We start from the raw sequence: 15,408 nt of genomic DNA on the forward strand, positions 1-15,408 counted from the left end.
GAATTGCATTGATTATTCGAACTGGTTGCGAGTTGTGGGAGTTCGGCTTCTGATTCCTCTTCACTTGCTCTGTCGGTTGGCTCTGCTCTACCGCCGGGCCTTGAATATAACTTGCGAACTCCCCTCTGGCTATCAACATCTCCACCTGCCTCCTTAAGTTCCTGCATTCATTAGTCTGATGGCCAAAGTCAGAATGGAAAGCGCAATGCTTAGATTGATCTCTCTGCTCCAGGGGTTGTCTGATAGGTAAAGGGGGTCGGAACTTATCTTTGTTTTCTTGGTACAGCCTTACCAGAGTGACTTTCAATGGAGTGACCAATTCCTCTTCCCTGGGCCTCTATTATGCTTTCCAAGGGATCTGCCGCTGCGATGGAGCTGGTTTTTGCCTGATCTTGGCTTTAGACTTTTCCTCTGTTGAGATAATTGACGTTTTCCTTGCATTAGCTGCCTCTTCCTCTTCCAAACGAACAAATCCATCAGCTCGTCCATGGTCTGTGGCGTGTTCACTACCAGACTTGTGTGGAACGGAGTCCCACGAATCATAGCCAGCTTGAATGCCTGAACCGCCGTGGACAGATGGCACTCGATCACCATGCTCTTGGTTAAATTGAATCTGGTAAGAAAGGCTTGGAGGCGTTCATCTTCATGCTACCTCATCGTGAACAAACTGGAGACATCTTTTGCCGGGCGCTTATTCCCATAATACTGGCTGATGAACCGATCGTAAAGGCTTCAGAAACTATCAATCGAGCCCCTCAGTAAGTTTTTGAACCAATTGAGCGCTGGTCCAGCTAAGCTTATTGGAAAACATTTGCACATTAAGGAGTCGTTCTCCGTGTTCAGAGCCATCTTCAATTGGATATGATACACATGATCGATCGGATCAGTCGTTCCGTCAAACAAGATGAAAGCTGGCATGGAGAATTTCATCGAACTCGGAGCATTCAGAATTTCATCGGTAAACGGCGAGTCAACCGTCCGAGCTGCTGAACGAAGGGCCTCATTCTCTCTATGGAACCTTACGGCAGCTCTCTGATTCGTAGATCTCCTTTCTGAGCTTCGGTAGTCTAACGTAGCCATTGGAGGTTGATATAGCGAATCGGATGATCGTTCCTCTATGTATTCCTTATACCAGATCGGTGTAGTTTTGCGATGTCCAAACTCCACGACTTCTTCTCGGTTGAACCTCTCCTGATACGGATTAAAAGTCATTGCCTCGTTCCGCCTGATCTGCTCACGCAGTGGATCTAAATGAATTAATCCTTCTCGATCATCAAAACGACGAGGATTTGGCGGCAAATCATCTAGCCTAACCTCCTCGTGACGAGGATTTGTCAGATTGTTCTCTTCCTCTTCACCTTGACGCGCAACAACAGGATGCATAACCTCTTCACCCGCCGGAAGCAGTTGCAGAATCGCCGGAGCTTCTTGGCGCTGCATTCCAGCTTTCAACTCTGCATTCTCTTTCCTGAGAACTTCGATCATGTTCATCAACTCATCAAGCTTCATCTGCTGGACATTCTCCACCGGATTGGAGCTCTCGCCTCCTATCATGATTCCGGAGCGAAGCAAAGGCATGAATCACAAGATCTTAATCAGATCTGAGCTTTACTGATGCAAATCTCGTCGGATCTGGACTTAAATTCGCCGAATCGCGATCACAGTTTGGTAGATCTGAGCTTTTCTAGCTTCTAACTCACCGGATCTAGTTGCGATCAAGCAAATCTCAGCTACGTAATTCCAACGTAAACACATCAAAACCAACAGTAATCAAGAATTCCTTCAGAAAAAACTGCAATCTCTCATATCTGGATTCAATTTCTAGAAATCTAGCTTCGTCTTCACGGATCAGTTTGAATTAACATGACATCAATCAAGCATGAATGAATGTTCTTCATCGTTTCCCACAGACGGCGCCAATTGAAGATACAAAGAATTAACTCTCTCTATTTTGACAGAGTCTCATTACATTTTCAATTCAAAGATCCCTTACATTCTCTCCTTCCTGCCTATTTATAGGCATTTACAAGTGTTATTAGAATGCTACAAGTGATTCCCTAAGTTGGGTCTCTCGACCTCAGGCCTCATTCCTTATGGGCCTAGCTCTTCTCGGAAGATCCTATGCATTCGGCCCATTCCGCAACGTCATCGTGTGGGCTGAATCCAGTTTCTCGGCCCGATCCTCTTTTTGTGGGTCATATCCGGCCCGTGTCAATTCCAGTATCCTCAACAATGCACAAGCAAAAGACTGCAAACAAGGTGAAGCACGATTATAGGACACAAAATGAGCAATAGGATGCTGAGTACAACTGCGCTTACCTTGTTGTAATGCAATACGTTGATCATCAATGTTAATATTAGAGGAGGAAGAAATAAGGACCTCTTACAGCGAAGATGTGGTATCGGGTTTAAAAGAAACAACACGCCTATGCCGGGAGCGCTGATAAACCTGCAAATGAGGATTAGTCGAAGGAGAAATAGGTGGTGAAATTAGTGGTGCAGGAAGAGTAGGCAAATAAGACTCCCCCTCACGACAAGATATGATATCTGTAGATAAGGGATGACTAGATGAGGAAAAGAAAGAGGCGGACTCAAAAAATGTAACATCGGCATTGACAAAGTAACGAGGAGACTCAAGACAGTAACGACGAGACTCAGGACAGTACAAGAGTACCCAAGAAAAACACATTTGTGGGCACGAGGAGATCATTTGTCCCGATCAGGATCAAGAATATGAACAAAGGAAACACAACCAAAAACACGAGGAGTGAGTTGAAAAGGAGAGAGACTAGGGTATCAAAGAGAAAACGGAGACTGCTGATTTAAAACAACAGAGGGCATACGATTAATGAGATGGCATGCAGTAAGAACATCATCACTCCAAAAATGGTTTGGTACTAGCATATTAAACATCAAGGTGCACGCAACATCCAACACATGGCGACGCTTTGGTTCAGCAACGCCATTTTGTTGAGAGGTGTGAACACAATTAATGGAGAACAAGGCGCAACTCAAGAGCTAGAACCACATATGACCTGCCGAGAAGAACCATCAGCCAATACAATATGATGTTTAATAGGGTTAAAATTAGAAAAGAGAGAAGGTATACCATGGGAGCTTGCTCCGGAGTCAATTGCCCAGGTTGAAGGAGAATGGGCCACACATGCAATATTACCTGAATCAGCCAATTTAGCAGCCGAAACAGATGAAAGAGCAGTGCATAATGTCTGAACCAACTCGCTCAGCTGAGTAGTGAGTGCATCATGTGAGCCAGAACCAAGAGTTCCAGATAGGGTAGGAGTCGACTATGGCTATGTAGTGCCATCAATGACTTGATGGGCATAATTCGGCTTGACATACTTCACCCAACAATAAGGTTCAGTATGATAAGTGCCACCACAATGATCACACTTCATGTCGCCACAACCACTGATGCGACCACCCCCTCTTGAATCACCACAAGAAACACGGCCTCCATGACCACCACGAAAACAACCACAAGAACTAGACCCACGACCTCCACTACTAGTGACTGAAGTATAAGAACTCTAAACAAGTGACAGTCGAGCTTGTCAAGGTGGAGCTCTGTCCCAAGGATGAGCGCTATAATCGAGAATAAGCATTGTCTAAGTCTAAGCCAGATAACAAAGTAACAATCATAAATTCTTCCCAATGTTGTTTTTGTTGCTCCAAATCAGTAGTAAATGGCTGATATTGTAATAATTGACCCCACAAATCTTTCAAAATGCTGTAGTATTCAGACAATCATTTTCCAAACTGCTTAGTAGTGAAAATTTTCTCATACAACTCATAAACCCGAGAAACATTACTCTTTTGCGAGTAAGATTCTGCAATCAAGTCCCAAATCTTCTTAAAGGAGTAACAAAATTCAACAAAAGTAGCAACATCGGATTCCATACTATGCCAAAGCCATCCCATAACAGTTGAATCCTCACACATCCAGTCCTCATATTTCGGGTCCGTCTTAGTAGGTGGATCATCTGTCAAATATTTTAATTTGTGCTTCCAATGCAAAAAAAAAAATAAAATAAATAAAATAAAATAAAAATATCACAGCATTTGACCAAGCTAGGTAATTCAAACCATTCAACTTCTTCGAGGTAATAGATTTGGGAATATCATCATCCTTCACCGGTGGTGGTTTTTCTTCAACCATGGCAAATCAAACACAACTAATCCAGGCCAAAACTCAAATTAAATGGAAGTCAATAAAAATTCCCAACTAAGAAAGAGGAGAAACAGTGAAACACTTTTGCCGAATGCAATTTAGGGAAGGAAAAAAAAAAAAACCCAAAAAGAAACACCAAACTATTCAGTGAAGATAACAACAAAAAATAATTAAAAACAACATTGCTGGGAACAATTTAGGGAAGCAATGAACCAAAAAAAAAAAAAAATGCTGTCGCCCACCCCGAAGCAACCAAATCAATCAAGAATGGCATTAGACTCTTCATAAATCAAACCAAACGATCTCACAGGCTTAGTCGCACCTCTGTGTGTGGATTAGTCCCAGAAATTTTGGGCCAAAAACTCATCCAAGAAACAATTGATCAAAAAGAAACCAAAATTCCAGATATACTTCAAAATTAGAAAACACGTATCAGATGGTCTCAAAAATTGTAAAAAAATCACCATAATTACCAGGAGGAGGAGGCGATCCTGGACATAGGTTCAGCACATGCTGACGTCACCTATGTGCTAACATCAGCATGAAGATGATGACGTCAGCACCTCAAATTGAAGGGTCTGATCTCCTAGCGACTTTCAGATGATTTTCAAGGAGTTTAAATGGCTTCGGATCATTTGCTCTAATACCAAGTTTGTTTGTTTTTTTTTTTTTTTTTTTTTTTACCCTGGCAAAGAAACAACAACCTAATCAAAACACACAATCTTTGGCTGCGAGAGCAATAATATCAGCAGGAATATAAATTAAAGCAGTATCCTCGAGAATGTGCTAAAAGGAAAGTTGGGCAAGAGCATGGGCGACCTCATTACCATGCCTATGCACATGGCTAAGTCGAGAAAAAGAGAATCGCCAAAGTGCCACTTGAATAGCAAACGATACTGACTGAATCTCAACCAGACCACAATCATTTCCATCAACTGCCTGGACCACCAACAAAGAATCACACTCAAACCCAAACTTAACAAAAGACAAGGTTGAGGCCCAAAGAACCGCTTTACACAAACACATAGCCTCAGCCATAGTAGCAGTCGAAGCCTGAAAAGGAGAAAAAAACACTGCATGTAGAATAGTTCCCCTAGAATCCCGAAACACAGCACCACCACCCCCAATCTGAGAAACTGATGAAAAGGAAGCATCCACATTACATTTAACAATACCCTCTGGCGGAGGCAACCAACGGGAAGGGGAGGGGTGGGGACACAAAGCTGATCTAGGCCCGACCTGAGAAGAAGTCAAAACAACGCATGTGGAACTGGAAGCCTCCTTAAACTCTCAGAAGGAGGAACAAGCTAACGAAACCACCCTTGGCGGATCAAAAAGCCGTCCATTAAAAACAAATTTATTCCGAGCCTTCCATATACCCCAACAACAAAAAGCCACCAAACCTAAAACATCCTGAACCTCATCCTACAACTCCAACCTCCCTAATAATGTCATCCACCAAGCCGCAAACGAGGTAGGTTGTTCCACTGAAAAATCAAAACTTAAAGGCAATAATTTCCAGATCTGGATAGAATGAGGGCAAAGGAAATGCATGTGTTCCTACGATTCCTCCTCAACGCCACACCTGGGGCACACTACATCAATAGACATTCCATGTAGTCGAAGAAGTTGGCGAACCAGAAGAGCAAGAGTACAACATTTCCACAAAAAATGCTATAACTTTGGAGGTATTTTGCATTTCCATATACTGCGCCACATCAAATGCTATCGAGAAACAAGAGAAGCAGCATCCTGGATTTGGACTTCCCCCTGGCGCCCCAATCTAAAAGCCAGATGATAGGCAGACTTTACCGAAAACTTACCGTTAGGCTTGCCATCCCACCCCAACCTATCTTCTCTAAAAAGAAACTGAAAGAAGAAATAAAGATTGAATCAAATTGACGTTCCAACCAGTCCGTTGAGAATCAAATAACTCCCCCACTAATTCAGGAATCACCAACTGAGGAGGTCGTATCAGCCTACCAGACATACCATGTACCCATCGATCATTCCAAATATTAATGGATAGACTATTTCCCACAATTCATTTAGATCCAACAACAATGAGAGACTGCGTAAACCAAATACTGCGCCAAGCCCAAGAAGGATTTGATCCCAACTGCGCCTCTAAAAAGGAACAATTGCGAAAATATTTGGCTTTAAAGAGCTTAAAGCCATCCCATTATGGTGGACCAGAAAATTCCAACCCTGTTTAGCTAACAAACCCCCCTTCCTCTTGAGCATCACATAAAAGCTCCCATTTAACCTAATTGATAGTAGCAGAGGCACCCTCTTTACCCCACCAAAAGCTACGAACATACTTCAGAATGGAATTGCAAAGGTTACGGGGAAGCTTAAAGCATGACATAACAAATGTGGGCAAAGCACTCAAAACTGATTTAATTAAAATTGCTTTACCTGTGGGAGATAAGAGCAGAGATTTCCAAGATGCTAATCGGGTAGCGACACGTTGGGAGATAAATTGAAAAACATCCCACTTGGACCGAACAATAATCGCAGGCATTCCCAAATATTTTGCACGCAGACCCTCCTCCTGAATGTCCAGTAACTAACACAAAGCAATATGATCGTCCAAAGAAGTATTACATGAAAAGAAAATAGAGGATTTAGAAAAATTTATCTGTAGCCCATATGCCCTTTCATACCTCTGCAACAGGTTCTTAAGAAAAACAATCTCAGTAGTAGAGGCTTGACAGAACACAATGGAATCATCCGCAAAGAATAAGTGAGAAATAGAGGGAGCATGGGGACACACCCGAATCCCAGATAAAACCTGATGCTGAAGGGCAACCTGCAAAGAATGAGAAAGAGCTTCTGTGCACAAAATAAATAAATAGGGAGATAAAGGATCCCCTTGTCGGAGGCCTCGCGTGGGATGAAACAGCCCCACAGGTTTACCATTAATCATCACAGAATACGAAACCGTTGAAATACAGGCCTGAATTAAATTAATCCAATGAGCATGAAAACTCAATTTCCAAAGCATGGTCAACAAAAAAGGCCATTCAATGCAATCATAAGCCTTACTCATATCCAATTTCAAGGCAAGAAAAGATTTTTTACCTTTACATTTATTTTTAAGGTAGTGGAGAATCTCATGAGATATCAAGATATTATCCGTAATTTGACATCCGGGAATGAACGCGCTCTGAGATTCACTAACAATAAAGGGAATAATTTCTCGAAGCCTATTAGCAAGCACCTTAGCAATAATCTAGTAAGCAACAGAACATAATCATATTGGTCTAAAATGGGAAACATGGGTTGGGGATTCAATTTTAGGAATTAAAACGATATTAGTGTGATTCAGACTAGATAAAAGATGACACGAATGCATAAAACTACATACCGCATCAATGAGATCTGCCTTACTAAGATGCCAATATCACTGATAGAATAACGGAGTCATACCATCAAGACCCGGAGCTTTGCATGGCTGCATATCAAAAATAGCACCAGAATTTCCTCCTTAGATGGCGGTCGAATTAATCTAGTATTCATATCAGGAGTAACTCGTGGCTGAATGTGCCGTAGGAAATGATCAATACCAATCGGATCAGATGTACGAAACAAGTCCTTAAAATAGTTGAGAAAAAGATCCTGAATCTGTGAATCCTCTGCAATCCAACGACCAGAGGAATCCTCTATCCCAGAAATATGATTTCGCCATTGTCGACGAAGAGTAGATGTATCGAAAAATTTAGAGTTTCGATCCCCATTTGCAACCATTGAATCCGTGACTTCTGAAACCAATACAGTTCCTCCTGGCGCCACGAAGATTGCAACTGGCTCTCCACTAGACGGACCTGCTCAAGATCGTAGTCATCCGGGTTCTCTTTCAAATGTTGTAATCAAATTTTAGCTTGTTCAATCTGTCGCCAAGAGTTAAAAGCTTTAGTCCTAGCCCATTTGATCAATGAACGTTTACAAGACTTGAGTTTTTCAAAGCACCTAAACAAACGAGACCCGAAAATTGGAACACTCCAAGCATTCCTAATGATATCCTCACACATAGGATCAGACACCCATCGGACATCGAAATGGAATTGACAAGATTTCTTATGAAAAATCGGTACAAGCTCAAGAAGCATAGCACAATGATCAAACCCCGCCACCGTAAGATGACGAAGTCGTGCCAGGGGAAACAACTGTCTCCACTCCTTACTGCTTAGAGCGCGACCCAAACATTCCTTAATATTGGCCAAACCACGACGGTGGTTACACCACGTAAAGGGATAGCCCTCAAATCCCAAACCCAATAACCCACAATCAGACACCAAAGTTTGAAAATTCTTTAGAACCCAATATGGTTTTGGAATACCACCTCGTTTTTCCAACGGAGATAACAAATCATTAAAATCACCAATAATAAGCCACCTATTCCACCACAAACGTTACTATCGTTTAAGGTATTCCCATTGGACCGCACGAATACCATCATCAGTGCTAGCATAAATGAAAGTAATAACCCAAGAGCCTTTTCGAACTGAACATAACTCCACTGTAATTTGATAGTCACAAAAATCCACTATTTTAAATAAATGGTTGACCCGCCAAAGCAAAGCGATACCCCCCGCCGTTCCCACTGAATCCCACACCAAACAGAATGCATCTTTAGTCGTCTTTTCAACCGTTGAAGGTTTCGCAGACCAGTTTTAGTTTCAAGAAGAGCTATAATATCCAGATTGTGAGCCCTTTGAAGTCGCATTAATTGTCGAACAGTAATAGGATTACCAATACCTTGACAATTCCAAACCAACACTCGTAGAGAATTTTGATGAAATACACATTGAGATACAGTTGGAATATTATTAATATATGGAACATCAAAGGTACCTGAGGAAGACGCAATACCGCTAGAGACAGGACAGGGACGACACAAAGGTTGATTTCTCGGTAAATAAGGAAATGGTCAGCCCAAATCATTAGAAACCAAGTCAGAATGGCAGCCCAAACTAAAATCCCTACTTGGGCTCGGCCCAGAATCCAACACCAGATTTAAAGCAAAGGCCCAACAGGATGTAGAATCCCGGTCTACAAAGTATGGCTCAGCAACCTCGCGTACACCATACGCTTGAGAACCTGCTTGGGATGCGTGCACATCATCAATGGACTCCGCCGCCGGGCAAACCATCACCCAATCGGGCAATAACTTCAAGAAATCTCCAAAAAGCAATACCAGCAAGTTAAGAAGATACCAAGAGACCAACCACTGCGTAAACAAGTAATCAAAGCCACCCACACAATAGAAAGAAATGAACCTTTTCTCCGTGACTCCCCAATTCAACCAGAAGTAGAAATTCTAGACAAACAAATGCGCCAGATACGCCACCGGAACCAACACCATGAAACAGAGTAAGATGAAATTGGGGAAAGAAACAAACCCAACAAAAGCAAGAAGATTTAGGTTGAGAAGTAAGAGGAGAGATGAAGAGCAAGTGATTGGAAAAAAGGTTTAGGGCAGACGGCTGATATTACCCTGACCGTTCACATTGCCATATATTATATTAGAATAGAGACAAATACAATAATACCCTTAGGGTAAAATAACCAAATAAAATAACAACCAACTCTAAAATATAATAACTCTAAAAAAAACTTATGCATTTTAATAATACAATAGATCAGTACTTATTGATTGTTAAACAAATCAGTCTCAATTCTAACAATACCTCAATATTTTCCAATTATGAGATTAATCTTACCCCAACTTTATGACATTTTTTAAAATAAAGCGTAACATTTATGTTCCTGTTACACATACTGAATACTAAAACAATAGTATTTCAAGTACAGCTCTTACACATATCGAATATTGAAACAATAGTACTTCAAGTATAGCTCTATATATATATAAAATCACTAAATTACAACCACCAAAAAATGAAAAAGGTGAGCTAGCATCTTGTTTTAAGTATTTCCTTTATTGGTTTTCTTTTTTTTTTTTTTTTTTTTTTTAATAACTAAACTGCACAATAGCACAACTTTTTTTCTTTTTAAATTTTTTGTAAAATAATATTGCAAATAGGCAAGGGTTATTGCATGGTGCAACATAAAAGCTCGGATTGACAAGTGAAAGGTTGAGGGTTCAAATTAGAAAACAACCACTTTATGCAAAATAATAATCATCATCCTTGTGTTCCCATATCTATGGGATCGGCCACAGGAATCCACTTTGTGCAGAATAATATCAAAAGCTAATTTTGTTTCTAGTCTTCCCCACTAATGCGGGATACAGACACCAGGAAATGCACTTTTAATATGACAAATTGGCAACTGGTATTCCAGAAATTTAATAGAAATGCCATATACAAGCCAATAAAAACTTCCTCTCAATTATGTGATATCTCCACCATTCCAACCTGGAAAACCATGTTTTCAATCAAAACATGAGAGGTATATCTTCTTAAGTACATTTATCTGCGTTCATCCACAATTTTTTGTTAGCTTTTGCTAGCATGAACCTTCATCTTCACATGTGTATTATCCCTATTCTTCTCATGCACTGTGTATCATCATTGCAAGTGACGATAAATTTTTTTTTTTTTTTTCCCACCTAACCTTTCCCACTCATCAATCCCACTTCACTCAATGCCCATACGTTGCAGTCTTGGTTGGCCATTTGTGGATATGCTTCCTAAAGTATTTTCTGAAAAAACAAAAATAAAATATTTACCTAGTGTTGGCCCCATCAAAGTATGATGTATGAAGTCATAAGTCGGGTAAGGATTTACTTCCACAGTGTTTTTACCCTCAAAACTCCAGTCAAGTGCTCTCACACTTTATTAGCGCAAAACATCTCCTAATGCTACTGTTATTCTAAGGAAGTTCTTCAAGTTTGTTTAACATAAGGAAATCATAGAACGCAACTAAAATCTTCCCTAGTATTTGTATCTGCCTCAAATTAAAATTTGAGTTGAGGTGAGCAAGGTGTTGGGAACTCAGATGCCATGAAATTCATGAAAAAAGAAGGCCAATTTGGAAGGGTAGATATATTGAAGCTATATCTGCATGCGTTTAATAAATATAACCCTTCTTATACACCTTCCAATCCTATTCTACAAAATCTAATAATTTTGCACAATGGAATCCACGAAAGGGGTTCGAAACATCCCGTTAACTGTTGTGCTACATCTGAAAGGAGAAGAACTACCAACGGCTCATTGGCCTAGATGGTATAACCTCTCCTTCCCAAAGGGGAAGAGAGGAGTTCAAGTGGACCAAAATTGTGCGGACGTGTGAGTTATTTACCTAACCAAAATATATATATATATATATATATATAAAGGAGGGGACATATTCCAGACTGACAAGGTTTTTGTTCTGCTTTGTAGTCTATATTCATGATTGTGCTATAATCTATCCTTTTCATTCTTCCTTTTTTTTTCAATCCTAAATGAAGATTTTTTATTTTTTATTTTGTTAATATAACAACACAGTACAAGGATAAAAGTGAGGGCATACCCTCACAACACACACAAGAGCCCTAACACAGCAAGGGTTTTGTTAAAGATAAGCTATTAACTAAAGGCACCTGTCAAATAATGTCTTGGAGGCATACCCCCAAGAGTAGTGGAGTGGCGAGAGATTTTAAAATGATTTACTGTATCCAGAAGAGAAAAGAGGCCGTCCTCCAGTAGCTGAACGCGCTCCATCCTAAGAAGATTGTGGATGCTGTGAATCACATGAATAGGCTCCGATTGGAACTAGAAGTTCCAGAATCACTCTTTTTGAATAACAGGGAAGTTATTCAAGCAAGAGAGGAAGCGTCGTGACGCTTGCAAACTAAGGAAAAATGAACTCTAGGTAATAAAACTCCTCAGATGGTTATTTTCTGTCTACAAATATGTTTGATTTGCACCCTCTAACATTCTTACTTACCAAAAAAAAAAAAAAAAAAATTAAAGAGAGAGAGGGGAAGAGAAAAATTGTAGTTGAGGTACCAAAAATGGTTCTATCTTAATCTGTATCCTTGTTTTATTTTTATTTCATTCCAATCCCATAATTGCGAATTTAAAGAATCTCTGCAAAACTCTAACTTTTTCATTAACTCTATTTTAGTATAATCTACTCACAACATACATGTACTCCATAATCAACGCATACGATAAGCCCAAGCATTCTTTCATTGTACTACAAATCGGTACCAATTTTTACGAGTAACTATGATGATATCAACACATCTTTCAAGTGTCTGCTTTCTTATATAAACCACAGGAAACCCCTCAATGCCAACATGAAAAATCTCATTTGCGTTATCTAGAAAGTGCAAGCCACATGCAAGTATATTTCCTTTGCTCTAACCTTAGCAAATTGATCAACTAATCAATGAATTAAGAATCCCCGTCGTATCCAAATTGATATTCTAATATCCTACCTCATTTTATGGAGATTTTTGTTCTCTCTCTTCTAGGGTAAGATCATCTACATGTTACATGTTACTTATTATGGAGTAATACATATAACAAAAAGAATTTCAATTAATGTATAGTTGCTGAGTCCCTTCACTGTGGGTTGCTGTTGAGTGAACCATTTTGTTTGGGTTTCTCTGATCTTCAATTAAGCTTTTATATTTTCGGTTTTTTTTCTTTGTTGTTGGAGAATTGTCTAAATGTCTAACATGGATAATCAAAGTAGATTTTCAGAACACCAACTGATTCAACACCCACACCTACTTCAGCATCACCCTACACCTTCTTCAAAATCAATTAGTATGGTTACAGTAATACATTTAGTTTAGTGTGTGTACCATAGATTTCTTCCGCAATCATCTGGAACATTCTAGTTTTCAAAATCTCATATGAGAGAAGTAGGCCATAATATAATCCTCTGCATAATTTTAGGGTTGTATTATTCAGGCCGCATCCTTGACAATATTCCAACAATAAATTCAGAAAGACACCCCTCAAGTCCACATTTGAGTGTCTAATGGAAATTGAATTGCAACATTATGTTTTAATGCAGTTTCAGATGAAAAAATCAACAAAAATGTAGTCACTGCTGAATATAGAACCTCACAACGCAATTGATAGCAGAAAGTTAAAAAACCATAGCATTTGTATGATAGTAAAGGGGATCGCATATTCACATCCCATCATTAGCGCTTATGAATCAAATTCTGTATAATCACTATAATGACACCACAGATACTATGAGAAATGCAATAAAACCGATGAATTTCCATAATAGGACAAAAAAGAACATTCTCGTAATAGAGAAGGAAAAACAAAAGGCAAATTCACATATCCTATTGCAAAACATGATAAGATTAAGAAACCAAATATAAGAACAATAAAATCTTTGCAGATGTAATGAGAATTTACCAGTAAAGCAGGATATGATTCAAAGTCTTCCAATTTCCACATTTTCCCAGTGAGTGGTTCTGGAAGCTAAATCAAGAGAGAGAGAATTTCAACTGTAAAAGGATTATGTTCAAATGACACACACACAAACACACACAAGTAAGTTTAGAAAGTAGAAGAAAGAACCTGAAATTGAGGAGGTCTGAAGCCAAGAGAGGCCCCTTTGGACTCGGTTCTTGCGGCCCGAACCACGAGCTTTCTTGCGGATACAGATTTCCGGAGTTGAAAAGAAAAGAACCCCAATTTTGAGGAGTAACGTGAACTCCAACACAGTGGCGATACGAGAGACAAAGACCTCGATGTCGCTAACGTGCGCGACTGAATCAGTAAACGTGCGGCGGCTGAAGATACAGAACACATTGTTGTTTCCCTTCAGTACTCTCTCTCCGGCTCACCTGAGCTTCGTCTTAGTAATTATTATCCTAGAGAGACAGAGAGTGGTATTTTTGCCTTTCAAAAGATCCCTAGGTGGATCATGAAGAAGCCCATACTTCTATCTAAAAATTGGGTTTAATATTAATGGCAAGCAAGCCCGGCCCAGGTATTGTTGGGGTTCGGCAAGCCCATCGAGAGCAGGCTAGGTGAATGACGATAAAGGAAAGGGATTACACCAACCTTTCCACTAAATTAATAAACGGAATAATTATCACTAAATTAAATTCTCCGTGAGTTTGGTAGAGAGTAAATAAGGATAGAAGAGAAAAAATATGAAACGGTCATCATTCCGCCTTCATAAATTTGTATTCTTCTCAAAAAAAAAAAAAAAGATGAAAGAGTCATCATTCCTCCTTCATAAATTTGTATTTTTCTAAATATGGACGGAAGACAAGATTATTATAAATGTTTTGAAATTACAAAACTTTTCTTTTATAAATATTTTTAAATTATGAAACTTTCATTAGCACTTTCTCTTTTCTTCTCTAGTAACAAACAAAATAAGTATTGTCTTATTTGCTTTTTGTTCCATTCAACCAAATAAAAATAAAATAAAATAAAAAAAGATACAACCTCTTCCTTAGGAATGTTTTATTTATCTTTTCTTCTCTTGTCCCTTCCATCCAAATTTCTTTCATCCTCCAAAACAGAACATAAAATCAAACAAAGCTTCTATGTATTGGAATTGTTAGTTTTTTTTTTTTTTTTCCTTAATTTTTATACTTTCCCTTCTAAAATCAAATAAGCTTTTCTATAGAACATCATTCCTATTTGGTAAATATTTTATGACAACCGAACACCCAAAAAAAAAAATCTAAAACATATTTTACATTCAAACAAACAAAACAAACAAACGAGATTTATTTATTGATATACAATTTGGTTCTAATTTAAATATTGTTTAGTCTAATCACATGCCTTTTATTATCCTAATAAAAATTCTAAACAATTGTGTCCATTATTGGCATCCCAATGGATAAAATTTATTTTGATTGATTAAGAAGAAAAAATATTTTCAAAATCAATTCAAAACATAAATATTCTAACAAAAGAAGAGAGCAAAAATTTAGAAGGGTTGACTAATTCATAGATTTTTGAGATTTCTTCAATATTGTTTGTCTTTACAAGTTCAGTAACTTCTAACTTATCTTCTATTTTTGCGAGAATGGGAGAACCGTGAGAAAAGTTATAAGAATTTACAAGTAGGAGAATTCTACCTTTCAGCCCAAAAATCCCCCAACTAGGCTTCAAACTTAGATAAAATGAAGAGGAAAAGAAAAGAATTAGAAAATTTTAAAACTTTTTTATAGTTTGGTTAGATGGAAAAGGAAAAATTTTAGAAAATTAGGATTCTTGTAATTCTTTATTTTTCTCGAAATGTTTTCGAAATGTTTCCTTCAC

General features: G+C 38.8%; 1 protein-coding gene across 13 annotated transcripts in view; it reads right to left on the reverse strand.

Moving 5' to 3' along the window:
• LOC132273580 (uncharacterized) overlaps nucleotides 1-14,015 on the reverse strand; it is a 45,845-nt gene extending 31,830 nt beyond the window's left edge. For 8 of the 13 annotated variants that reach the window (XR_009470163.1, XM_059774552.1, XM_059774556.1 and 5 more), the window contains exons 1-2: nucleotides 13,699-14,009; nucleotides 13,534-13,599 (exon numbers count right to left, since the gene is read on the reverse strand). Coding sequence is in view for 12 of the 13 variants with exons in the window: in XM_059774552.1 (XP_059630535.1) it covers nucleotides 13,534-13,599; nucleotides 13,699-13,932 (300 nt within the window). In the remaining variant the exon portion in view is untranslated. Of the gene's footprint in view, nucleotides 1-13,533; nucleotides 13,600-13,698 lie in introns of all 13 variants that reach the window. The other 5 variants (XM_059774551.1, XM_059774550.1, XM_059774554.1 and 2 more) reach the window with 4 other exon arrangements.
• Nucleotides 14,016-15,408: the final 1,393 nt, after the last annotated feature.

This window comes from Cornus florida, unplaced genomic scaffold (assembly GCF_030987335.1).
Source record: "Cornus florida cultivar Cherokee Brave unplaced genomic scaffold, ASM3098733v1 CherokeeBrave_3.0.0_Hap2_Chr09, whole genome shotgun sequence".
Taxonomy (NCBI): Eukaryota; Viridiplantae; Streptophyta; class Magnoliopsida; order Cornales; family Cornaceae; genus Cornus; species Cornus florida.